The sequence below is a fragment of the Haplochromis burtoni genome, unplaced genomic scaffold (genome assembly GCF_018398535.1).
Source record: "Haplochromis burtoni strain Fernald_Lab_line unplaced genomic scaffold, NCSU_Asbu1 Contig_324, whole genome shotgun sequence".
Classification (NCBI taxonomy): Eukaryota; Metazoa; Chordata; class Actinopteri; order Cichliformes; family Cichlidae; genus Haplochromis; species Haplochromis burtoni.
This window is the reverse complement of record NW_024582685.1, coordinates 254,041-278,989: the sequence shown is the minus strand read 5'-3', so window position 1 is coordinate 278,989 and position 24,949 is coordinate 254,041. Positions and strand designations below refer to the sequence as shown.

At 39.8% G+C, this 24,949-nt stretch overlaps 3 protein-coding genes across 9 annotated transcripts; 1 reads left to right on the top strand and 2 right to left on the bottom strand.

The window, feature by feature from the left end:
- Positions 1-493: 493 nt before the first annotated feature.
- On the bottom strand, positions 494-6,205 carry LOC102289648 (acyl-CoA Delta-4 desaturase). Of its 3 annotated transcripts, none has more exons than XM_005941682.3 (13): positions 6,051-6,205; positions 4,963-5,232; positions 4,281-4,391; positions 3,784-3,981; positions 3,186-3,287; positions 2,982-3,107; positions 2,832-2,892; positions 2,660-2,736; positions 2,323-2,420; positions 1,917-2,013; positions 1,662-1,741; positions 1,134-1,259; positions 494-998 (listed from the first exon to the last, which is right to left on the bottom strand). In XM_005941682.3, exons 2-13 carry the CDS (start codon positions 5,170-5,172, stop codon positions 947-949), a joined length of 1,338 nt encoding a protein of 445 aa, XP_005941744.1. In that variant the 5' UTR covers positions 5,173-5,232; positions 6,051-6,205; the 3' UTR covers positions 494-946. The 3 variants fall into 3 exon arrangements, with proteins under 3 accessions (XP_005941744.1, XP_005941743.1, XP_042084392.1); XM_005941681.3 differs by having other exon boundaries at positions 5,941-6,055; XM_042228458.1 differs by lacking the exon at positions 6,051-6,205 and adding an exon at positions 5,437-5,457.
- A 5,280-nt stretch (positions 6,206-11,485) lies between these two features.
- Positions 11,486-13,839, top strand: LOC102289350 (leucine-rich repeat-containing protein 10B). Its single transcript, XM_005941680.3, has one exon. The coding sequence runs from the start codon at positions 12,216-12,218 to the stop codon at positions 13,449-13,451; it is 1,236 nt and encodes a 411-aa protein (XP_005941742.1). The 5' UTR covers positions 11,486-12,215; the 3' UTR covers positions 13,452-13,839.
- Positions 13,840-16,680: 2,841 nt separating this feature from the next.
- ppp1r32 (protein phosphatase 1, regulatory subunit 32) lies at positions 16,681-22,245 on the bottom strand. 5 transcript variants are annotated; one of them, XM_005941677.2, is made up of 12 exons: positions 22,038-22,063; positions 21,560-21,752; positions 21,335-21,458; positions 19,012-19,174; positions 18,856-18,901; positions 18,646-18,731; positions 17,628-17,693; positions 17,452-17,538; positions 17,286-17,351; positions 17,109-17,203; positions 16,888-17,007; positions 16,681-16,813 (listed from the first exon to the last, which is right to left on the bottom strand). In XM_005941677.2, exons 2-12 carry the CDS (start codon positions 21,669-21,671, stop codon positions 16,795-16,797), a joined length of 984 nt encoding a protein of 327 aa, XP_005941739.1. In that variant the 5' UTR covers positions 21,672-21,752; positions 22,038-22,063; the 3' UTR covers positions 16,681-16,794. The 5 variants fall into 5 exon arrangements, with proteins under 5 accessions (XP_005941739.1, XP_005941740.1, XP_042084386.1 ...); XM_005941678.3 differs by lacking the exon at positions 22,038-22,063 and adding an exon at positions 21,948-22,029; XM_042228452.1 differs by lacking the exon at positions 22,038-22,063 and having other exon boundaries at positions 21,560-21,927.
- Between the last annotated feature and the right edge of the window lie 2,704 nt (positions 22,246-24,949).

The following is a 24,949-nucleotide window of genomic DNA, read 5'->3' as shown; positions in this document are numbered from 1 at the left end:
ATATTTCATCATTTGAAAAATATGTCGTTTCCGTATCATTTTGTGCATGCAAAATTCCTCACACATGTAGCCTGCTAGCATTTAGCACAAAGCTATGCTGCATCTATGTATGCTATTACGCTTTTAAAGATATTCTACAAATGTAGAATTAAAATTGAAATGAAAATGCTAATCAGATCAGTTCTTATTAGGGAAACGAGCAGTAATGTGTCCCAGCTAAACCTAAAATCTTAACAGCAAAGAAAAGAAGTTGCATGAAATATCCCAGTATCCCAATATCCCAGTGAGCCATGTATATGTACAGTATGTGTCTGCAATTTTTGACAATATTCAAAGATTAATAACACTAAACAATGTGAAACAAGCAGTGACTCCTGAGTCAGGCAAAGCAGATCTTTGAGTGACAGATCACTAATGCAGTGTGGTGATCTTTCACTATGTTTATTCCCTTGTTATAACATGCCCTATATAAACAAGAACAGAAAACTTTAGAGAGTTTTTAGTTTGATTTATTGGTCTCAGTGAAATTATCCATGTGGTATTGCAGTGTAATGGTTTCTCTATAGAAAGAGCACAACATGTTACAAAGCAGTTACATTCATTTAAAGTAGTTTCACAAACGATAACAAACAGTTTACAAAGGTTTTGTAGTTTATATAAATGATTGTGTCTAATCATTCAGATAGTTTTCTTTTACATCTGGTGATGCTAATGCTAATAATAAGTCACAGGTAGGTTTTAGAGCTGTGTTATCATCACATTGCTGCTGATCAAGATACTGTTAAGGCAACTTAGGAAAACCCCATCATCTATAAACCAAACAAAGACTTTGTTACAACAATAAGAGGGATCTTTCCCACGGCATTGACTCAAACAGATACAGTCGATTTTTATTGAATAAGAGAAAAACACTTTTTTTTACACCAGTGGAGGAAAATACAGTCTTTCATTTATGGAGATATGCATCGAGCCAGAGGTCCCCTGAGGTTTTCAGTGACCTGAATGAGGAAGTCAGAACAAAAAATAGCCAGCCCATCAGTGTGTGTGTCAGGTAAGCAGTCCTTCCATAAAAGAAGACTGAGTCATATATTGTATTTACAGCCATTTTCATGCTCTGTTATCATTGTACTTACGTGACAATATCAGCAAAGCCTCGCCACAAAGTTTTTTCTTGGTACGGAATCCCGTGTTTTTCGCAGAGCTCACGGACCTGTGGGGCCACCAGGTGGTAGTTGTGCCGCGGCATCATTGGAAACAAGCTTGCAAAAGAAAAGAAACGGAAGCTGATTTTTTTGTAATTGTTGCATTGTGGCATATTTTGTTACATAAAATCATTGTAACATATAAGTGTGCAAACAGTGAGTGTAGTTCTGCAAGAAAAAAAATTCTGTTTGAAAAAATGGGCGATAGCTCACTATGGATGGGTGTAAAATCCGAATAGTGTTCACCACTGGTTAAGTGGTGTAGCTTGAGTTTAATGTGTGCCTGTGACCATGCCTGATGAATTACATCTCTCAGTCTTCTGACTATTCTTTAAAACTCTTTTTTTATAATAGAGACTTTCTATCTTTAAATGCAGAATTAATGTTGTTAAATTATTATCAGTACTTCAGTTTACACAGTCGTGCTCTAGTTTTTGACAGGTTTCAAATTTCACTTACTGGTGCTCGATTTGAAAGTTGAGGTGTCCACTGAACCAGTCGTTGAAGAAGGACTGCTCGATATTACAGGTGGATTGTAACTGAATGACAGAATGAGTCAAAAGAGTGCAAATGAGTTAATAAGGTCCTAGTAAATATAAGGGAAGGTGTAAACAGATGTTTGTGATCTGGGATGTTCATGAGTATTGGGTAAATGCAGAAAATATTTAAAGTGTCCAAAACTTTTATACAACCTTGTAAAAGTGGTACAGGTACCTGCATGGTCAGCCAGTCCTTGTGCTTTTCATGATCGATGTCCATCGGTATGTGATTCATCTGAGTCACCCACACAAACCAGTGACTCTCCAAAAACCTGTAACATTAAAAACAATATCATATTGAGGTGATACATAACGTGGCCAAAGGGTACGAAAAATGGAATCACTTTCTATTGCAGTGTACTTTATTAGGTATACAGCGGTCAAATATGTTAAGTTTAATGTTTGCTAATAAAGTCAGGCTTTTCCACACACATTCCAGCAATATAGAGCAAAATATGGTGCATCTCAGCTCAAGGACAATATATTTTGAAAGGAATGGACAATATAAGGCATCAAAGTCTGTTAACTGGTAACAATTCATTTGTTAATGAGTGCAATGTTTTCTTATTTTAAATAGTTACCTGACTATGCTTATGAGCACCAATGAGCCAACTAGGCCATACAGGGGTATATAAGAGGAGAAGAAGCGAAGGTAGAATGAGATGAACCAAGCCAGATCCTTCACAAGACAAGAAAGTTTATATGATTTATGTAATTTCTTTTTTAATTATGACAATCATGATTAATTATAATCTTATTTTTACATATGCTCTATTCTGTGCCATTTTTTTTTGCTGTAATGTTTCTCTTAAATACTGTAAGCTCAAATACAAAATTCAATCTAACACATCAAATGGAAAATGCCTATATGAAATCTAATATACTACACCCAGTCAGTATATTATTATATACACCTACCACCAAGTCACGCCGGGATACCATGGTCTGTATTACATGAATGTTGAAGAAAACTGGAATGATCAGCGGTGGTCCCACTATATTTAAATATATATATATAAATATATAAAAAAGGTGCAACGTTAAAAAGTTGTAGTTATTATTCTTTTTAAATGACTCTTAAAAAACATACCAAGAAAGAAGTACTTGTGTTGACGATTGTAAGGCATGTGTTTGATCTTCTTTATCCCGTACTGTAACACAGAGGTAAACAGTGGATGATGACGAGTTGGACCGTGCGAGTGCTTAAAAACATAAGAAATACTATCTTCGTGCTACTTGCTTCCACTGGTTGAGTTCGGCCAAGTACGAAGAGGTGCAACGTGTTGATATCCGGGTCCTTAATGAAGATGTTGGGTTTAGCGTGATGCCTGAAATGTCGGTGATTCCACCAGTTGGAAGAAGCTCCCTGAAAAAAGAAAGAAAAAACCTTTAAGTATCTGTGTTTCATTTCAATGGAGAGAGGATTATAACTAAGAGAGGTTACCTTTAAATGACCAATGACAAACTTGTGGGCGAGGTGATTCCAGCTGGACTTTTTGAAGACAGACAGGTGACCGAAGTCATGCTGCAGCCATCCAGCCTGTGCCTGGAGAAGAAGCAGGAAAACAAATGTTTTGGGTGAAAGACTTCTCTTTAAATGGACCTGATTTCCAACACCATGTATTTGTATGCATGACTAGCTGTTTGTCTTTTATCAGTCCTGTGTTTCTGCATCTCAGTTCATACTTTTCTCAAACAATTATTTATGCTCCCTTTAATATGAATGGTTAGCTTTTGTAAACAGAAGATTTGCACAGTCTGTGGGAGGGGCTTCTGTCCTGACAGCCAGAGCAGTGTCAGTGATGAACATATTAGGAATACCTTCCATCACTGGCATTGTAAAGGGGCAAGAACAGAAACTGAAACTGTGCATTGAGAGCAGTCTGAAGGTTTTTGGCTCACTTTTACACATTTATTATTATTGATATCCATTATTTAAAACTTTGTCTCTGTTTAATGTAACCATGCACTTGGTGTATGCATATATTTCAAAACATAAGGAAAGCATAATAAGGCCCATTTAAAATTTATGTCTGAATCACCTGAGCGGTTGCGAGAAACACAGAGCACACAAGTGTTTGTATCCAGCCTGTGCCCCACATCCAGACGGTCAGCCATCCGAGGGCTTCTAGCAGCAGGATGTGACTGAGGTGGAGGAAGAAAAACAAAGGCTGAGCTCGAAACAGACCCCTTTTCTCCACCTGAGCTCGTAATGTTTCAAAATCCTGCACGATGGCTGCCTGGGTGCAGAGAAAAAGAAACAAACAATTCTGTAAAACTGAAACTGTAATATATTGATGTGATACTTCTGAAATCAAGAATTTTGGATTTGAGCTATTTTAGGTTTTCATACAGTGAAACAAGACATTAAGGTGGCTAAAAAAAACCCACCTAGAATCTCAGATGTTCCCAACACTCAGCACTTCATAACTAACATAAGAGATCAGTGAATTATCAAACTTACGTCTGTCTCTCATTTATTACACTAGATCACTCACATGTTGTCAATAAAAAAAAGGGACTTTGATTAAAGGCTCACATTTTTGTCTCGGTCCTGGCTCGGCTCAGTCGTTGCCAACTCTCCGATCAGCAGCGGCTTCAGAAACTTTTGCACAAACTTAGGATCAGGATGAAAAGCAGTGAATGCTTCCTAAAAACAAACACAACAAAAATTGTAATTTACTAAAAAGTTAGGTAGCAGTGGAAATAGTTATCAGATTGTAAAAAAAATAAATCATGCATTCACTTCAGCTAAATTCTAACATGTAAAAATGCTAAAAGTAAAATGATGTTCCCTGTAAGTTCCCTGTAAGACATTACATTGTTTATCATAATTCAGCTGCCTGAAAGCAGCGTTTCAGTGCTGTAGCTGGTTCTGCTACACCTACTCATGTTCTTCCATCCATATTATCGAGCTTTCTGCTATTTTTATTCTGGAACAGTTATTTAGGTATACTAAAACCTCAGAGGGGGAATCTCTTTCTGTTAGAGCTGCAAGGAACTTAGAGACATGTTAGGAGTTGTGGGAAGCCCAGGTGTAGTTCACAGACTGGCATAAACTTTACTTTTTGATTGGAATGGCAACACAAATCTTAAACAAATATAAATGAATTAACGCTTATGATGATAGTTTCATGTGATCTCTTTCAAAATAAAATCATATGAACATAAATGCACAGGCCTGTATATTTTCATTGTATTTTGAAGGAAACATGACATACCGTGGCATCCTCTCCAGCATAGTAGCTGATGACTTGAAACCCTCCCGGATGCCTTTTGGCCCACTGAGTGATGTTGTAAACCTTTCGATCGATGACCAGCCATTGATCATTCCTGCTGCAGTGGCTCTGCACCTCCTCCCAGGTGTAAACGCCTTTAGCTTTCCCGCTGTCCGGCTCTCCCGGCACCGTCTGCTGGCTTCCACCTCCCATCCTTACCGCTGCTTCTGGTCTGAATGCACCTGAGCTCTAACAGGTCACAAAGTTTCACACCTGTTTTCACACAAAAAATGCACAAAATTTCCATGTAACTTTGTTACATACCCAGCACATACAGGCAACGTACACCATTAAATTTAATGGATTCTGGGCAAAAAATTGCTTGGTATGCGTTCAGTACCAACTCTGTTCCTTAATCATTGGTTATTTGAATAAATAAACCTTTGATTTTAGAAGTTTCAGCTGCATCTTACTCACAATCATTGCTTCATGTTTACTGAAGGTGAAGAAACCTTTTTTCAGTGTGAGTGTAAAAAATGGCTTTCAAATGGTTTGAAATGTGCAGAGAGAAAAACTCGTACGGCAGATTTTTCTATGCTGTTTGAGCTGGTTGTGGTCCAGATCTAAAACAAAGAGAAGTGCAACATCACCCACTACTATGGGGAAACTAGTGAAGCTAGGAAACCACCAAATGGAGCTAAATCAGGTCGGTTTTCACCTACTAACTTTATCGACATTAAAGATCAATCTAACAGACGCACACCCACAAATACTTAAAAACAGGAAAAACATCGACGCACACAAGTGCGTTTTCCACACGAATGCGTGGACTGGGAGAAGTCTGATCGTCGTTAACGTGTAGAAACCAAGACAAAACCGACAAACCGCCATCGAAAAGCATTTAATGACTAAATAATAGCGGGAGATAGCGGGTGGTTAGCTATGCACGTCGCAGCATGTAGATAATTAATATTTACTTACAGCATCCAGATTTTAACCAGCGTCCCTCACGCACACTAATAAGAGATCGATTCTGAGGGTTCGGGTCCTTTTTATATAACAAGCATCCACAAACCCATCCCCATGCTTACCTTGTAGGCTCATTGTCACATCCACGCACTCATTCGGTACAAACTCCGAGCAGAATCATTCGAGGCGTCTGGGCCAATCGGCGCACAGCATTCTCTCGTCTGGCGGCGAGAGTACCATAGGTCATAAACCATCTGAACAGCGCAAAGTCGTGTGATCGCAGAGACCGCAAACAGTCCCCTGGAGGACTTTAACTGTGGACTCATGAGTCCGATTGGTTGTAGATGTGGAGCTGCTTCTGATTTGTGTAGCGGACTAAATACACAGCTACACAGCAGGTCTTTAAGGGGTCCTCTCAACCCTGCTCCCTTTTTGTTGTTACTTTCCATCCTCCCTAAATGCTTTACATGGAAACTGGGCTGTAGTTTGCTTCGAAGAGTCTAATTCAGGTGTGTCAAACATAAGGTCCATAATCGAAAGACTCCAATCTAGTCCACTGGAGAGCTTTGAAGGACAACAACATTTTAAAATACATTTCAACTCCCCCCCAATCATTGCTACTCCATCAAAGTGAGTATGCAATAGATAAACAATTAAATGACAGGAACGTTCCTGCTTTTAAATACTATCTACTATATAATTTTTTTTCAGTGATCCACTGTAAGTATGAATATTAATAATATCAATTAAAAAACTTTGTAAGACTGTGCTTTAATCCAGCTTTCTATTTTATGATAACGGGACAGTCAGGGCAATGAGCTACTAGAACTTTTTCTGTAATTTGACACATTTCTTACAATTTAAACCCAAAGAGTTCTTTATTAGCTAAACCGCTGTTTCTTTATCATGTAGAAAAACTGAGACATTCTGTTAAAATTGCACTTTTTCCCTTATATTAAGATATTTTAGTGATTCAAGTTGTAATTGAGTTTCTTTTCACTGACAGATGACAGCACTTTTACTGGTCTGGCCCACTTAAGATCGATGTAGGCTGTATGTGACTCACAATTTAACATCCCTGGTCTCTCAGATTGTCATAATAATTGTGCTGGCAGTGTTTGTATGAGAGCAGAAAGTTTCCATGTTTAAGGCTATCTTTATTTAGTGTGACCCTTTGACACTGAAAAACAAAATGTCAGTGTTAACAGTTTCCTTGTTAAATAATCACTGGAGGGGGTGCTGCAAAATAAGACAACAATTTGTACTACTAGCCTAATTCCCTCAAAGTTGGGATGCTATGTAAAATGCAAATAAAATAGAACATAATTATTTGCAAATCTCATAAACCCATATTGTATTCACAGAAATGACAAATAAAACAGGGACAAAAACGAGGAAATTCTAAGTTTTTGCTAAAACTTTCATATGCTTTTTCAAAGCATGCCATTTCTAAACACATCAGTTTTCTTTAGAAAGCAATACAATAACAGAATTATTTCCGAAAAAACAAAAAATGATTAGGGTCAATTTAAATGTATAATTAACCTTTTTATTGAGCCATGGCACCGTGGCGCTGTGCAGTGATGTCCTTTAACTTTCTAATGCTCATAGTGTGTAAAATCTAGTTAAAACTGTAAGTTACCTGCCAGTTTACACACAGTATAAAAGCTTTAGCAAGAGAGAAAGCTTCATGCCAAAAACAAAGAAATTACTTAAGTCATTTCTTTATGATAGACTTGGATATCAATACACCTACCTCCTGGAGAGTGTTGTTCACTTGCTTGGCTATTGTGAAGGGCTAGAAATGATTCTGTGATCATCCATCATCCACCACTGTTGTCTTCTGTGGATATCCAGGTCTTTTTGTATTGCTGAGTTCACCAGTGCTTTCTGCCTTTCTCAGGATATAGCAAACAGATTTTGCCACTCCTAACATTTTAGCAATTTCTCAGAAGGGTTTTTTTCTGTCTTCACAGCTTAAGGATGGCTTGTTTCACCTGCATGAAGAGCTCCTTTGACTGCATGTTATCTGTTCACAGTAAAGAAAATCTTCCAAATGCAAGCACCATACCTCAGATCAACTCCAGGCCTTTTATCTGCTTAATTGACAATGACATAACAAAGGAATTGCCCAGACCTGCCCATGAAATAGACTTTGAGTCCAAATACTTTTGGTCCCTTTAAAAAGAGATTGGCACATGTTAAGGAGCTGAAACTCCTAAACCCTTCATTCAATTTAAATGTGGATACCTACAAAGTAAGCACTACAGTAAACACAAAAATTGTTGCCTGATGTCATTCTGTTTTTAGACTTGAACTGTTTGCATCATCAAATCACACATATTTTCCTTTACTGTAAATAAGCACAATGATGCTGTATCAGCTGCAGTTTTCTCCTTCACCAACAGATAGTGCAAATATGCTCCTTTAATGAAATTGCTTCCTTGTTCTCTTTTAACCTCAAGTTGCAAAAGCATGAAGGCCTCTCATTGCAGTCCTGTTTTGCTTCTTGTGTTTTCCAGAAACATTTATGAAATATATATAAATATTAAATACTTAATAATTATTGATTTTCCATTAGACCACCATGAAAAAATGATCATTAATAACTGTTTAGAGTTACTTTTCCTTTACCCTGTCCATGTGTTTGTTATGTGTGTGTTTGTCCATGGTAGTGAAGTCATGCAGTGCTTCATCTGCATTCAACACTTTCACCTCAACAGTCACATCTATTCACTGCCTGAGGTCTCAGTCTTTTATGTCCCCTGCTTACAGTTCACTGTGTCATTTCAGGGTCATTTTAATGCTATATAGAAATTTGCTAATCAGCTCTTTTGGTCCTCAGCATATCAGACAGGATTATCCTCAAGCAGCGCGCCGCCTGTCTCCCTGTTTGTCCGCTTCTTCTGCCATAGCTTATCAAGCTGACAGAAGCCCTGCACATCTGACCCCAGCATCTTTTATAGACTTTTCCTCAGTATCACAACCAACAGCATAGACTGTCAATCAGAAAACCTGCATGCTGTTATTAAGTTTTTTGATGAATTCGGGCTAAAGGTTAACTTTCATTTTGGTCCCTCAAATGAAAGGTGGGGGTATTTTCCTCAGAAAAGAGTGAGAGACTTTTTACTTTGGCATCACTACACTTTTCATCCCATCAGTTACATTATCTCATATCTGAATATTTCTTTGGAGATTTACATTCAAATGACACATAAGATTCATTCAAAGCAACATTTGGGTCAGAATAGGTTGCAACCCATCAACAGATATGTAAGTGTAAAGAAGAAATATTAGAACCTAAAGAACCTAAACCTTTTGCTGCCAAGTATTGAGTCTGTTTTTCAAAAACAAAACAAAAAGGTAAGTAATTTGGGATGAAATGCTCAGTAAAGTATCAATAGTAAGATAGAAAGTATCATGTTCTTGTTGATAGTAGCATGTGATCATTATTGCATTATGTGAATGCTGTAATCTCCTCAGTACAAATTCAGTATAGTCAGTATAAACAGCATTGCAAATTTTAAGATACGGGAGATGAAGTTATATGGTCAGATTCATTAAAAATACAGTGTCGGATTGGTTCATCTTGAACCTTCATTATTTTAGGATGTTTTTCTTTCAGTGTTTCTTTCAGATTAAAGTATAATGTTAAGGTTGAACTGAATTCTGAATTAGTTTAATACAGAAAAACAAATGGCTGAAAACGCTACAATAGTCTCAGTAATATCCTGTAATACTGTGGGGTAAACTATGAGAAACAGAGAATAGTTCTGTACTGGACAAAGTTAGTCTTTTCTGGAACTGTTGTTGCCCTTTTAGTTAAAACTGCTCTGGGCTCACCCAAATGTTGGAGCTATTTTGAGCCGCGGTGTAGGAATATTTTTCAGTCGTGTCACATTCATTTCAATCTGAGCTGCACTTTAGTCCACTGTATCTGTGTCACGTAGAGAAAAATTAAAACCCTGTAAAGCTTTGAGTTGTTTATTGGCATTTGCTGAGACTTTTCCTGCACTAAATTATTCCACCCATCGTTTTGCTAAATAAAAAAAAAGGCATCTGAATAATTAACAAAACAGAACTGAAATATGAAGTGCGGAAAATCTTTAATCAGGAGGGTTTTTTTGTTTGGTTGTTTTTTTTTTCTGGAATTCAGAGTATTGATCACTGAAACATTTTCAGAAGCAATCTGAAAATGTAGTGTAATAAAGTGAAATCAAAGGTTGACTGTAGGGTGATTAGCCCTCACAGCAATAAGGTTCAAATCTAGTCTGGGACGTTTCTGAGTGTGCGTGGGTTCTGTCCGGGCAATCCAGCTTTGTTCCACAGTCCAAAAACAAGCATGTTAGATTAATTGATGATTCTGGATTAACCCCTGGAATTTCTCTCTGACTTTTGATTCATGGTTGGACAACATCAGACAACAGGAAGTGTGACAACATCACTTAAACCAAAAAGGCTTAATGATCTGTAAGACTGGATCCAAAGGGTGGCTACAGGCAACCTACTGGCCATCAGAGGACGGTGCATATATTTACAGAACTGAAGCAAATGGATGGATGGAATTTTTACATAAAAAATTTGACAATTAAACTATATGAGCCATAATGTGAAGAAACAACAGTAAAAGAGAAATATTTTAGCAATCGTTGCAGAGTTGTTTGTTCACTTTAGGTTTGCATATAAAACCATACTATATGTGAATCTCATATTGTACTTGGGAGTCCTATTGCATAAGAATGTGAGTGACCAAAGACTACTTGGTTTGCAGTGATTTGGTTAGGAGAAAAAACATAACAGCAAGTCTTGAGTTTTGTGCTCTGTCAAACAATTTTATAGGTCTCAGCAGGTCACCTACAAAAATGAGTAAAACCAAAATTAAGTAGACCATTGTGGACAGTGAGCCTCATCTCCATCATCAAACATACAAATAGCCGTACATAAAGATTTATAGTAGCTACAAACGGCAAAACCACAAATGTATTTATTTGTTTTGAAAGGCTGTTTCTCGTTTCGTATGGATTTATAGTGACAACATTTTACGAGGAAAAGTAATAAACTGTAACGCTGTAACTGTAGCTCTGTAACACAGAGCGCAGAGTGTGCTCTGTGTCACTCTGTGGCAGGACTAATACTCCAGACACAAAATGAATCTAAAAACTATTAATTGCAATTAAAAAGTGGCGCTGGCGGTTAATACATAGCGAATGTGTAAATATAAGCGTAGGTAAGCCTGCGAATTTTCTTGTCGTCTGTGCAGATGAACATAAATATCAGGATAATGTTTATCACTATTAATATTCTTTTTTGTTTATCGTTTGATCAAACCCTCACACCTAAAAATTTGTTTGTGGGAAAAAGTTGTTTTTAAAGTTGCTTCTTTTTTTAAAATATATTTATTTCTAAGAGGCTACTTCTATCATACCGGCGCACGCGCACACACACACACGCACTCACACGAGGACACACTGGCCATGTGACGTGAATGCCCCCTGTTCCTGTTACAGAAGGAGGGAGGCAGCAGTTGAATGTAAACCTTCACACTGATGGAGAGAAGCGGCCAACATCAGGAGTTGAGGGGAGTCAGTGAGCGCTGTTCTTTTCCAGTATGTGCAGGTTTTTTTGTTTTTCCTCGGGCGCGGATTATTACTCCGGGAAACCTCGGCCTCTAATGGGGAGCAGCTGCATTAACTAGTGAACAGACTTCCATTAACTGTTTTTCTTTGCCGCCAGCCAGGTCACTGAGTGCGCACACACTGTGGTAGGCTCCCTGTTTAGTGGCACTTTTTTTCTCCTCTTCTAATAGAGAAACCGGATCACGTGAACAGGTGGCGTTATCTTTCCCTTAAAAGCCCCGAGGAAGTTAGAGAGGAAAGAAGAGGGTAAGGACTGCAAGAATTCAATTTCAGCTCAAAATTCAGCTGGATTTTGTTGAACTCAACTATCAACAACACCTTTACTATTACTATTATTACTATTACTACTACTACTACTACTATTACTACTATTATTATCATTACTATTACTCTGCAGTTTGTTAGATCTTTTCCGCTGCTGTTTTGTGATGAAGCTGTAGATGAAGGGACAACGAGACACTTGACAAACTGCTTTGGTATGGCTGCCGGAGTGTTAACTGGCCTGGGCCAGGATGTGGTTTGCAGCCAGTGGGTACAACCACAAAACAGCAGCAGCTCCCAAGCTCAGGGTTGACTTGTCACAGACACTCCCTCATCAAATGACTCTGTCTTGACTCACACAGGAGTCACAAAGGTGCTGCAGGCAACAGCATGGGCAACTCCTCCAGGAAGGGAGGGGGAGAAGAAGAGGAGGAAGAGGGGGGGAAAGATGGCGAAGAGGCAGAATTTTCCGAGAAGGAGAAGGAAGTAGTGCAGGAAGTAGAGGAGGAACTTCCGCTTGGAGTGGAGGAGTTGCTGGAGAGTGGAGACCCCGTGTTGGACTTGAGCTACCGTAAATTTAAGCGTTTGCCTTCACGTGTTTGTGACCTGATGCATCTGGAGAAGCTTTATGTTTGTGGAAACAGCCTGCGCACCCTGCCCGACAGCATCTCCCAGCTGCAGGGTCTGCGGATACTTGCCCTCGACTTCAACAAAATAGAAGATGTTCCTCTGGCCGTGTGCGACCTCACTAACCTCACCCGCCTCTATTTGGGCAGCAACCGCCTAATGAGCTTTCCACCTGAGCTGAGCAACCTGCAGAATCTGCGGTGCTTGTGGATGGAGAGCAACTACTTCCAGAGATTCCCACGAGTGCTCTATGACTTACCCAACCTCAAGTCCCTGCAGATGGGGGACAACCGCCTGAAGACTCTGCCTCCTGACTTGTGGCGCATGGAGGCTCTGAGGGGATTGTGGCTCTACGGAAACCGCTTTGACACCTTCCCAAAAGTCCTTCTTCGAATGAAGTCCTTGGAGATCCTAGACCTGGACCGCAACAAGATATCAGAAATTCCCAGCCTGAAGCGTCTTAGAGCCCTGCGCCTTTTCTCCTATGACCACAACCCAGTCAAGGAACCTCCTATAGTAGGTGAAGACGCCGTCTTGGTTGGGGAGGGAGCTGCAGAGTTTTTGGAGGTGCGTGAGGCCAGGAAGGAGAGACGACGAAAGGAAGCAGAGAAAGAGGCAGAAGAGCTGGCACTTGCAGGAGAGGAGCCGGTGATTCATGGCATCCTCAAGAACAGCAGCTCAAAGCAAGCACCAAATGAAGCTGCAGTGACCATAGAGGACACAGATGTTAAAGAGGAAGAGCTTCTGGTGAAGGAGGAAGAAGTGGAGGATGAAGTGGAGGAAGAGGAAGGAGGGTATGTGGAGCCTCCAATAAACGAGTATGGCGGGACTGAGCTCGAATATGACGAAGAGGCGGTCGAATATGAGACAGAGGAGCTGATATGTGAGGGAGAAGGGTTTGAGTTTGAGGGAGAGGAGCTAGAGTATGAGAGGGCTGAGATGGACTATGAGGATGTGGAGGAGTTGGATGACACAGGGAGACAAGATGAAGGGGCGTGAAAGGCCCCTCCAAGATCCAGATGTTCTGCAGGACAAGCTGGACATGAATGACAGGAAATCCTGCAGATACAGTTGATGTTTTGGGACTTTTTTGTGTAGCTGTGCTGCTAATTTAAAACCTGTTGTTTGCTGTGAATATAAATGAGCCGGGCATTATGTGTCTAAAAATTAACAACATCTCACTCATCTCCATGTGATCAGATCAGAGCTGGACTCAGGTAAAGAGAGTGTGTGTGTGTGTACAGTGTGTGTAGTTGTTTTACAATAAAACTACTTGCAGTGGGCATAGGAGACCAAGTTTCCCGTTATTAAATAATTACCCGTCTGATTATGTCAGTCACTTGTGGGAATATATTTCTTAATTGTGAAGCGGTGAAACCACTAGCCGCCGCTTGCTTCACTGACACAATTTAACATTTCTGTTACATCATCATCAGTGTCTGTTTTATGTGCTCGACAGTGCACCTCATCTTGGTTCATCACTATTTCTATAAACCGAGACTGTCTGTGCGTGCAAATGGACGTACTGGACTTGGATATACAAAATATTTATGACATGCTAAACAAAACCCCCCCAACTCTTGTCAGTGTTGTGTAAGCATTCCTGTGAGTGTCAGTGCCCAGAACGAACGAGAGACGAGCGGGATTATTACAGCGATGAATAGCTGGGGTGCCTCACCATAAAAGGGAAGTCCATAGGGAGGGAACATGAAATAGACTTGACTCCCCCACCACCAATCAAAAGCCCCCCTGCAGGTCAGGTGAAGGCTCGGGTGACCTTTGTGTACTCCTTTTTGTCTGTGACTACACCTTTTCTATCTTTGTCTCTAGCATGGAGCAGGCCAGGCCCTTGTTCTCCTCTCATCTCTGCACTCATTATTCATGTGGGGCGCGCGTGTAATCCAATCCTCTTTCCCTCCACGTATCTTTTTCTCACATCTCATTGAAAGAGTGAAATATTTATCCCAACACTAAAATATTAATGCTTGCACTCATGAGGCAGAGCGTGTCAACTCGTGTGTCTACGCTCGGGAACAGACTCAGACTCACCACTCTAATTTTAGATTTGTTTCTACACGGAAAACCACACATAATACATGTTATAAATGCAGGGCAGCAGTTGATAGATATTTTTACTACTGTTTAGCTGTTTTGGTAAATATTATACAGTTTTTTTGGTCGCTATCGAGAAAGGTAGAGTCCCCCAAGCTTTTCCTCTCATTACATCCAAGATGATACAGAGTGCTATAACAGAGCTTAGTATGTCCTTTTGTTAATAGAAAAATCATCTTTATTCTTAATTAATATATTAAAAAAAACCTGATTAATATGTTAAATGAGAAATATAGTTTGAATCATGGAAATGTTTGTTTTAATGCCTGGATTGTGTGTGCAAAGACATCACTTTTGAGCAAAACTAAAAAATAACCAAACAAAAACACACATTTGGTTCCAACTTCTTGACTTGAACTTGAATTACTATTACATGTGTTAATTTACATCATGTAAATGATGTTTCAGCTCTTGTTTGGTCACTTCCTTTACTTCTAATAATAACAAAGCTGTGTGTGCAGCTATGCTATGAGGCCAGCTGACTCACAGCATCATTGCTAACATGCTGATATTGAGAGGTAGCATTGTTTACAGCGTTAACTCGTCTTAGTCCAGCTTTTTGGATTGCTAACATTTCCTTTGCTCTAAACCAATTATAGCTAAAACTAACAAAATGTAGATTTTGGACAAAACAAAACTGATCTGATGAAAATCTTAAGGGGTCTCCAAAATCAGTCAAAGTCATCCTCTGGGGAAATTTTATGTATAAAAACCTCCTGGCAGTTAATCAAATAGTTAATTCAGTCCAGAGTACATCACTGGAGAAACCAACAGACTGACATTGCCTGTCTTGCATCACTGTGGCTGACATACACACTCACTGGATCCCAATGTTTGCCAGTATCTCCCTTTTGCCTTCAGATCTGCCTTAATTATTTGTGGCATAGTTTTAACAAGATACTGGAAACATTCATTTCAGATTGTGGTCCATATTAACATGACAGGATCACATTTGCTACAAATTTACAAATCTTCTAATCTAACAGATTCCAAAGGTGCTCTACTAGATTGAGATCTTCAACTATGGAGACTATTTGAAGACAGTGAATTCATTGTCACGTTCAACAAACCAGTTCGAAATGTCAGCTTTGTGACATGGCACATGATATCCTGCTGGAAGCATCATCAGAAGATGGGAACACTGTGATCATAAAGGGATGGACATGGTCAGCAACAATACTCACGTGGGAGGTGGTGTTTAAAGAATGCTCAACTGATACTTAGGGACCTAACATGAGCCAAGAAAATGTCTTTCCCACCATTACACCACCAGCCTGAACCACTGATACAAGGCAGGATGGTTCCATGCTTCGGCTTTACCATCCCAGCATCACAGTCGAATCTAAACTCAAACTAGGCAAAGGTTTCTAATCTTCTATTGCCTAGTTTTGGTGAGAGAGCTTCTTGCTGCCATGTGACACACCGCACATTCAAAGATTCTCTTTTGCATATCTTGGTTGTAACGAGTGGTTATTTGAGTTAGTGTTGCATTTATAAGAGCTTGAAGCAGTCTAGCCATTCTTCTGATCTCTGGCATCAACAAGGCGTTTTTACCCAGACGAGCTGCATGTGATTGACTAACTAGATAAGCACATCTCTCCAACTGACTGATAATGCAATTAAGTGTATATTATGGCTGTTAATGTCACATATCTTTCATAAATACTATGGTGACACCCCCAAAAAACCAACGTAGTTAAAAATCTCTTGTTTTGACACAAGAGTCATTATATTGATAATGCATAATGGATTACACTGATAATGTAATGTCGTTTCTGAGAGTTGGCTCAGAGTAGGTGCACAGTATGTAGCTGCACAATAGTGCAATCTCAGCCTCCTACTCAGTTTAGGCTCTGCTGCTCATCCAGACTCTGCTGTGGGTGGCAGAACAGTTTGACACACCACAGACATCCTTGGAAATCAGTGCCTTACTCAGCCTGGCTGTAATTATTTTTCCCATTAGTTTACACTCCTCTCATTCTCTGTAGGTCAGTGACAGTAAGGTGGTCAAAGACAATGCATCATCTCGTTCACTCCCTCTTTGGATTTCTACCATTCACACATCTGGCTGGCGAAGTTTCCACTCAAAAAAAAAAAGCAATTCATATTTGTTGTATGCATTTAAACTATTTTATTAATAGAACATGCCAGACTGCAAACCAACAAAAAACTTCAGTTTTTTATTTGTGACAAAGCAGCAATGCAGGTATCATCACAGGTGTGAGAAGGTCTAGCCCCTGAGGATGTACCTGTAGAATAAAACTAGGTCATGTCAGTCAAAGGAAATCTGTATGAAACGACTTCATGAGCATAACATACATACCTGTCCGTATCCCGAAGATTGTAGCCACTTTCCATTTTAGAGCTGACAATCCTGGGACAAGAGTTCGTTGATTTGAACTTTTCTGGACTTTTCCAGTTTCTGTCATCACGATGACAAAACCTGGAAAATAAGCAGGTAGCCAAATAGTGTAACACACTTTACAGTTATAGGGTGAAAAGTGACAATTTATTAAGTTAATGAATTAACTTAATTACACTTACTTGCTTTTATAATGTGTGATGAAGTCTGAAGGATCAAGTGGTGCATCAGGAAAAGTTTGGTTTTTATGAGTGTTCAGAACATATCCTGTGGGTTCCTAAAAAATTAAAATGTTGTTGAACAATCCAGATAACGTGCTGATAAATAGAGTGAAAAACTATTGCATGAACATATTTAACCTTTTGTCCAATGATAGATGGCATCGGGGCCTCTGTTTTAGTCTGGGGCGATGACAGAAGAGAGACCTAGATGATTAGAGACAGAAATAAGTAATTAAATAAAAACAAAAAGCATTAATGTTGCGCTTTTACATCAAAGAAAAACTGTGAAGAAGTCAGCACTAACAGGGTGGGCCAAGGGAGCGATGTCACCTCGTGTGAATCCCGTTTCTCTGCAAGAACGGCTGCACAGGCCCGATTTCGCCTCAGTACCCTGTGACACAGAACAAACTTCAGAGTTATACATGAAAGATTCCCCTGCGCTCCCCCCCCGAATGAATTCAGCTTTTTGTGTGGCTCAACCTGCAGCAGGGACAGTGGCATGAAGTCTGTTTTCATCACTGAGCTGGGAGTCTGATGAGGTTCACCCTGAATATCAACAGTTGACAGTTACAAGTAGATATACAGATAAGAACTCACAGATACACATACTGTAGCTGCCAGAGGACTTCAACTGTACTGGTCTTATTTATATGCATTAAAAAATTGAAAAGATTCAAATATCCCAGTTTCAGCATTTGGCATGCTGTCTATATACTTGATTACACAGTCACCAGCCACCTTGGACACACCTGTTCAACTGATGATTAACACAAGTACCTCAAACAACCAATCACGTGGGAGAAGCTCAGTGTAATTAGACATGTAGCCAAGCTTCAGAACGAGGGAAAGGGGTTATTTAATTAAGCGACTTTGAATGTTGCATGATTTACCCACCTCACAACCATCTCTGGAGTTTATAGAGAATGGCCTAAAAAAGAAAACATTCAGTGAGAATGGCTAAACTGCTCTAAGATGAAAGGTGGGCAACAGTAAGTCAAACAACCACTCCTTACAACTGTTCTGTTCTCAAATGGCCTCCTTCACAGGCATTAGATATCAATCCAGTAGGGCATCTTTGGGATGTCCAGTGAATAAATCTACAGCAACTGTGTGATACTATCACAACAATATGGACCAAAATCGGATGACTGTTTCCAACAATGTCTATTTGTCATGAGGACCCGAGGCCGCTCTGAGGCCTAAAGGGGTCCATCCCTGTACTAGTAAGATGCAACTAATGAAGTGGCCAGTGAGTCTACACAAGCTTTTTATGATTTGCATTCTGTTTTTTGTTAAATTTTGCACAGTATCCCAACTTTTGGATATAGCATGTAGTTTAAAACAAATATAATCCCTTTGTAACCATGATGTAAAGCCAGGTTTTGGATACACAGGCAGCATTTTCATTTGGATTTCTTAATAGGAGGTTATTAAAAAAATGGAAGAATATAAAAATCTCAGCTAAGAATAGCTTCCAATGCCTTTAAAAACCACTCACCATCAAGCTGGTGTTAACCTGAAGTTCTGCTGCCTTAGTGAAACCACTCCCTCCTTTAGGACCTACAGTCACATGGTTCTGAGAAACTGAAGCAACAATGTTAGCTTTTTCAAAATGAAACTGTGGCATTTTATTAAAGTTTTCCATTATTTGTAGTTATAAATGAACAGCTCAAGCTCACAAAGTTCTGCATTGTAGCCTTTAAATTACCTGCTGGCGTAGGACGATGAGGCACAAATGAACTTTGATATTCTGTCTGAGGAAACATTTAAGCAATAACAGAAAGTTTATGTATATAACATAATATTACACTTTCCATCATCTTGAAGAGGTGTGTTTAAGTGCTGTCAAACCGAGCTGTCATACCTTCGCCTCGACTGATGCGGTTTTTGGCTGAATCCTCAGCTGATGGAAGCCGCTGTTTCCAGGTTTGTTAACGATGTTTGTTGAAGACCCAGAACATCCAGAGTGGATGGGAGGCTGGTAGTGTCGTTTAGTTTGAGAGACGAAGCTGTCAGATAACAAGAGTCTGAAAAACAAAGGCAGAGCCGAGTCTGAGGTAACACTTCAGACAAACACGCTTCATTCTTGACAGTCTAGCTTTTTTTTCTTTTTTTTTTAAATCTTTTATCGCATCAGGGAATCTAATTTACAGTGAAGCACCTACTCACTTAAAGTCCTTTGTTTACATCCTTTGAACCTCTCTGTCAGAGATTTTCACACACTTTCATACTTGCCTGTATAACCCAAGTGCATAGGTCTAATTTCATACATCAGGAACTGGTTTCCGAGGTTCCATTTAGCTCTTCCTGTGTAATTCATCTCCCATCACACTGTTTTTCTGCTTTCCAGCTCCCCTCGGTTACTGATATTTCAGATTTCATCTATAAATCAAAACCTTCTACTTGTCAGCTAGACCCCATTCCTACAGTTTTGGTTAAGGCATGTCTACCTTTTTTGCTCCCCCTCATATCTGCCATTATCTGCTCTTCACTTACCATTGGAACTGTTCCTGCTTCCCTCAAAATTGCCATCATCACCCCAATATTGAAAAAAACTGGTCTAGATCCCAATAATTTTGAGAATTTTTGGCCTATTTCCAATCTACCATTCCTTTCAAAAATTCTTGAGAAAATAGTTGCCACACAACTCCACTCACATTTAACTAATAATAATCTGTATGAACAGTTCCAGTCTGGTTTTCGCCCCTCCCATAGCACTGAAACAGCACTTATAAAAACAACCAAGGATCTTCTCCGGTTTACTTTCCATTCTTATTCTCCTCGATCTGAGTGCTGCTTTCGACACTATTTCTCACTCTATACTTCTCAGTAGGCTAGCCTCTATTGGTCTCTCCCATACTCCACTAGCCTGGTTTAAATCATACCTGTCTGATGGGGCCCCTTCTTTTCATTATCTACCCTCTACTGCTTGGACATATTTTCCGTAAATGCAATATCCATTTTCACTGTTATGCCGATGACACCCAGCTTTATCTGTCCACTAAACCTGATTCTGCTCTTCCCCCATCCTCCCTTACCCTCTGTTTAGCTGAACTAAATTCATGGTTCTCTTCTAATTTTCTCAAACTCAATAGTAATAAGTCAGAGCTCCTCTTGGTAGGCGCTAAATCAACATTATCCAGAACCAACAGTTTCTCTGTTACTATCAATAACTCACCGGTCTTCGTTTCTTCCTCTGTGAAAAGTTTGGGTGTCATCCTCGACAGTACTTTATCTTTCAATTCACGCATTAATAATGTTACTTGGTCTGCATATTTTCAATTGCGCAACATTAATCGTCTCCGTTCTTTTCTCACCCCACATGCCACTGCCATTCTTGTCCATAGCCTTGTTACTTCCCGGATTGATTATTGTAATTCACTTCTTTTTGGTCTTACTCAAAAATCCATCCACAAGCTCCAACGTGTCCAGAACTCTGCTGCCCGTATCATCACCAGGACCCCTTCTGTCCACCACATCACTCCTGCCCTGCAGCAGCTTCATTGGCTCCCGGTCAAATACCGCATCAATTTCAAAATACTCTTGTAAGGCTATTCATCATCTCTCTCCTCCATATCTCTCTGATCTGGTTAAGATCACCGCCCCATCTCGTAGTCTCAGATCTTCTTCTTCCCTTTCACTCTCCGTCCCTTCCCCCTGTCTTGCAACCATGGGGAGCAGGGCTTTCAGCTGCTCTGCTCCACGACTCTGGAATTCCCTACCTCCCGATTTAAGAAATATCTCTTCCTTCTCCCTCTAAGTCCCAACTCAACAGTGACCTTGAGTGTTTTGAAAGGCACTTTCAAATAAAATGTATTATTATTATTATTACTTTCACATTTTGAAAGTAATAAAGTTCCTTTAAGCGTGGAAGCAGAGGCTTTGGAGAAAGATATCTGCAAGCATTCATCTAAATCCACAACGTGCCTGTAATCATTCTGGCTGACAAGATTTCACAGAGATGTGCAGCTTGACTGACATTTCTCAGATTCTTCTGTTAGCTTTTCTGCACATGTCAAAGTTGGACAAATATTAGCTCTACAGAGTCCCCCAGCCACCAGAGAGCTTTGCTCATCACTGAAGGAGAAGCACAGGTTTTGCTAATAACATTATCAGAAAATGATGAACCAAAATAGCCATTATAAAAGATGAGCAGAGGGCAGGGGGAAAAGTGTCCTGACACTTACGCAAACTGAGGGTTGTCAATGTGGTCCAAACTAGGCCTGTAATATATAGCTGGTCTGTGGTTTGATGTAAAGCCTGTCTCACTGGGACGCCCGAGATAAGAAGTGAATCCCATCCTGTCTGAGTCTGAGACAGATATAGCAAAATTGTCTGTCAGAACCCAAATTTGAATGCAAATCAGTGCGATTTATGCTGAAACTCTGGAGAGTCTCACTCATCATCTTCACCATGAGATGCTATGTAAGTAGTATTGTGGAGTTTGACAGCGTTGTTGGTCAGTTGCCCCTTCCTGCCAATTGCTCCAGTAGCCGGTATGACAATCCTCCCCTGTTCAGCCATCTGTGACTGCTGTAATGGAAACAGTCACTGACAACAGTGATGGATGGCAAAAAAAACAATCCTGTGGGCCTGCGGACACTGCTGTAACCACGAATAAAAGCAAGTGTTACATCTAAGTTTTTAGCTTCGGAAGCATCCAGTTAAATTTGGAGCTTGCTGAATAAATGAGAACAGAGTCAGAAGGAAATAATGTAATAAGCGCTGCCTTTGTCTACTGCTGTATGAGTGGAGAGAGAGCTGCGATCCTCCAGGAAAGTCCCAGCCATTTTTACTCACCCTGAATATAAATGATCCCAGAAAAAAAAAAAAAAAAAACTAAACTAAACACAAAAGCACTGAAATCTGCCACTTAGTCCCAGGACGTACCTGCAACTCCAGGCTGTTTGTTCACCTCTCTGTCTTCGGCAGGTTTTGTAGGTAAACAGGTCTCTGTTGCTAGGAGATGCAGTATAACGGCAGAGCACTGCAGGTGAAAAGTGAAACAGTCTGCTCCAATTCATGCCTTTAATGTTTCAGCTGGGAATGTTGTCCTCCTTTTTGTTTCCTTTAAGATGTGTCAAAGAAAGTACTCCCTCTTTGAGGTCTAAGGTTTGAAATATCACAACCTACAGTTTTTAAAAAGTCTTTACCAGATTGTAAAATTATTTTAATACACAAATCAGATGAACAGCACGTGACACATAGCACGTGCACACACCAAAATACAGACGTAATAAGAAAAATCACATGCACACCATGATTTAATAGCACGGCCATTGCAACATGTTTCTTTTTCATTCATTGTGTTGTAGATATGCTGCAATGCTTAGGCTCGTTGTCCTGTATTACTCATTTGGGCTTTATCTTTTAGACAGAAAGACTTAACTTTAGAACACTTTGGTAGTGAGGGGAGTTTATGATGGATCATCACCCCTACACCACTGTGCTTCACACTTGGTAGGTGTTTGGCTTTCACCAAACACGCCGCTGTACATTAGGGGTGGTGTGATCCCTGGCTGCTTCAGTCTTCATGCAAGTACAAAATGCTGAACTCCAAGTTCCCCATCACAGTCACATGATACATTTATCACGGTGTGAATCAGAATCAGAAAGGGTTTTATTGCCAAATGTTGAGCAGGTTTACAACATTAGGAAATTCCTGCGGTACTTAGTGCAAAACATATTGTAAGAAAACACTTAGATAAAAATAAAATTAAGCAGATTAATATATATATACACGTGTGCAGGTGATGATCAGTGCAAAAATGGAAGAGAATGCTTGTGTGAGTGAGGCAAGTTGTATAAAGCACTTTGAGAAGAGAAAAGTGGCATAGAAGAACCAAACATTTCCACTTAGGTCTCAGATTTCCAAACAACATTGTAGTTTGTTCAGATGCAGCTTCGCTGGTCTAAGCTGTGCTGCCATGTGCCTTTTAGAGAGTCCCATCTTCTGGCAAAATTTCCAAACAAGCCATACTTCATGTTCATGTTTTTTTTCTTCCTTTTCCAAACTGTATTGGCATGAGCTTTAAAATTTAGCATCCTAACTGACCTTGGGGTGAATTTGCTGGGCGGTCCACTCCTGGGAAGATTGCCAACAGTCTTGAATGTTTTCCACTTGTGAGTAATCTTTACAACCATAGAATGATGGACTTTATATTGTTTGGCCTTATGACCCTTCCCATATGGGCAGCAGAAACTGCTGTTCTAAGACAGCACAGACACCGTTCCTCCTTGAGATTGCATTAACACACACCTGACTGCGGCAGGCCAGTAAATTGCTAAGACTCCTGCTTTTATGCAGGGGTTCACTCTTGCTTATGATCACTCAATCAAGTGTGTTTGATTATCAGCACCTGGCTGCTGCTTACCCTCTCAATTCCTATAGAAGCAGTAAGGCTGCACTTAGTTTTGCACAAATCGCTTCTGCACTTTGGCTCAGTGTAATATGTCAGGTGTTGTTATGTATCTGACATTTTATATATATATATATATATATATATACCTCATTTTAAGACATGTTAAGGGTGAAATCGTTCGTGTTCATACAGATGATGTTTTTTGCAGTAATATGTTCTGCACAATAGATAGTTATACTAGAGTGGCTCCTGTGGCTTTCTTTTGTATTCATCAGACAGCCCTGTTGGTGTGACAGAGTCTGGATGTCTCAGTCATTCATCAGCACCATTTGCTTTATATTTAAACTTCTCTGATTGCATACTAACCAGTTTTCACACATTCTCGGCAGCAGCAGGCGGCGTTCAGGTGTTACAGCTGACTGGCAAAACTAATTTCTCATCCTATTAGTGTGTTTAATTTAGTCCTAAACACAAATGTGCGTGTGCATATTATATATAATTTCTGTTTTCCAACATTATTACTCCACGGTCTGTCTGTGTACCCACCCTTTGACCCAGCTGTTGCACATTCAGGCGACTGCTCACGCCAACTCAGTACTGTTAATAACATTAGAGAATATTTATTTAACCCAAAGATGTGTTTTATAAATAGAGAGTGTCATATATTGTAAACCTTTAGATTTTGTAAGGTGTAAAACTCACCTTGACCTCACATAAAATTTCTGATTCACAGAACCAGTTATCACCTCCGGCCGGCACAGTTACTCCGTGCGTCCACTGGATGGCATGGTGATGCCACCGTGGCTCTGTCTTTAGTCTAAGGTTATATAAAAATGATGGATGGCTTGAAATCTGCATGACATCTTGATAAAAATGTCCATCCGAGACAGGGAGTTATCATCCGCTGCCGTTAGCTGCCTAAAACGTGTCTCAACACCATCTCCATGAGCATCTTAATTTAACACTGAGGATTTTCAACCACTGGTGTTTTTTAGGCCAACCGGAATACTATCCAAGCTGGACATCAAAGTATTTCTTTATGGCTGCAGACATGGATGTATGTTATTCCTAATTAAAACTCGATCTGGGTGAGGTTCCTGATAAAACAAAAAGGGTGAAACAGCATGATTTTTACCCCATGACTTTCACACAACACCTACTTTGTATAACAGATCCCACATGCTCTTGCAAAACAGTACGAGCACTTCAAATGGTATTATTTGCTTTAGTCTTTCATTACTCCGTGGTATTCAGAATTTCAGAAGCCTGTGAAATCTAACTGTTTTTTTGTTTTTTTGTGACAAGCTGCTTGCCCTTTAAATTCACTAAATCTAACAGTGCATAACAGTCGCACCATTTCCACCTTTTCCTTTTAATTCTCACCTTCTATTCCTTCTCTTTTCATCTCATTTCCTTGGTCTCACACTGCTTCCTCACCTC

Coding starts and splice junctions, on each gene's coding strand:
- LOC102289648 (XM_005941682.3), bottom strand. CDS start 5,172: ATGGGAGGTGGAAGCCAGCAGACGGTGCCGGGAGAGCCGGACAGCGGG. Junction 1,260..1,661: donor AACTTTCAAATCGAGCACCA/GTAAGTGAAATT, acceptor TTCTTTTGCAAG/CTTGTTTCCAATGATGCCGC. Junction 999..1,133: donor GGCTTTGCTGATATTGTCAC/GTAAGTACAATG, acceptor TTCCTCATTCAG/GTCACTGAAAACCTCAGGGG.
- LOC102289350 (XM_005941680.3), top strand. CDS start 12,216: ATGGGCAACTCCTCCAGGAAGGGAGGGGGAGAAGAAGAGGAGGAAGAG.
- ppp1r32 (XM_005941677.2), bottom strand. CDS start 21,671: ATGGCTGAACAGGGGAGGATTGTCATACCGGCTACTGGAGCAATTGGC. Junction 18,902..19,011: donor CCGCATCAGTCGAGGCGAAG/GTATGACAGCTC, acceptor ATGTTTCCTCAG/ACAGAATATCAAAGTTCATT. Junction 18,732..18,855: donor TCATCGTCCTACGCCAGCAG/GTAATTTAAAGG, acceptor TTGTTGCTTCAG/TTTCTCAGAACCATGTGACT.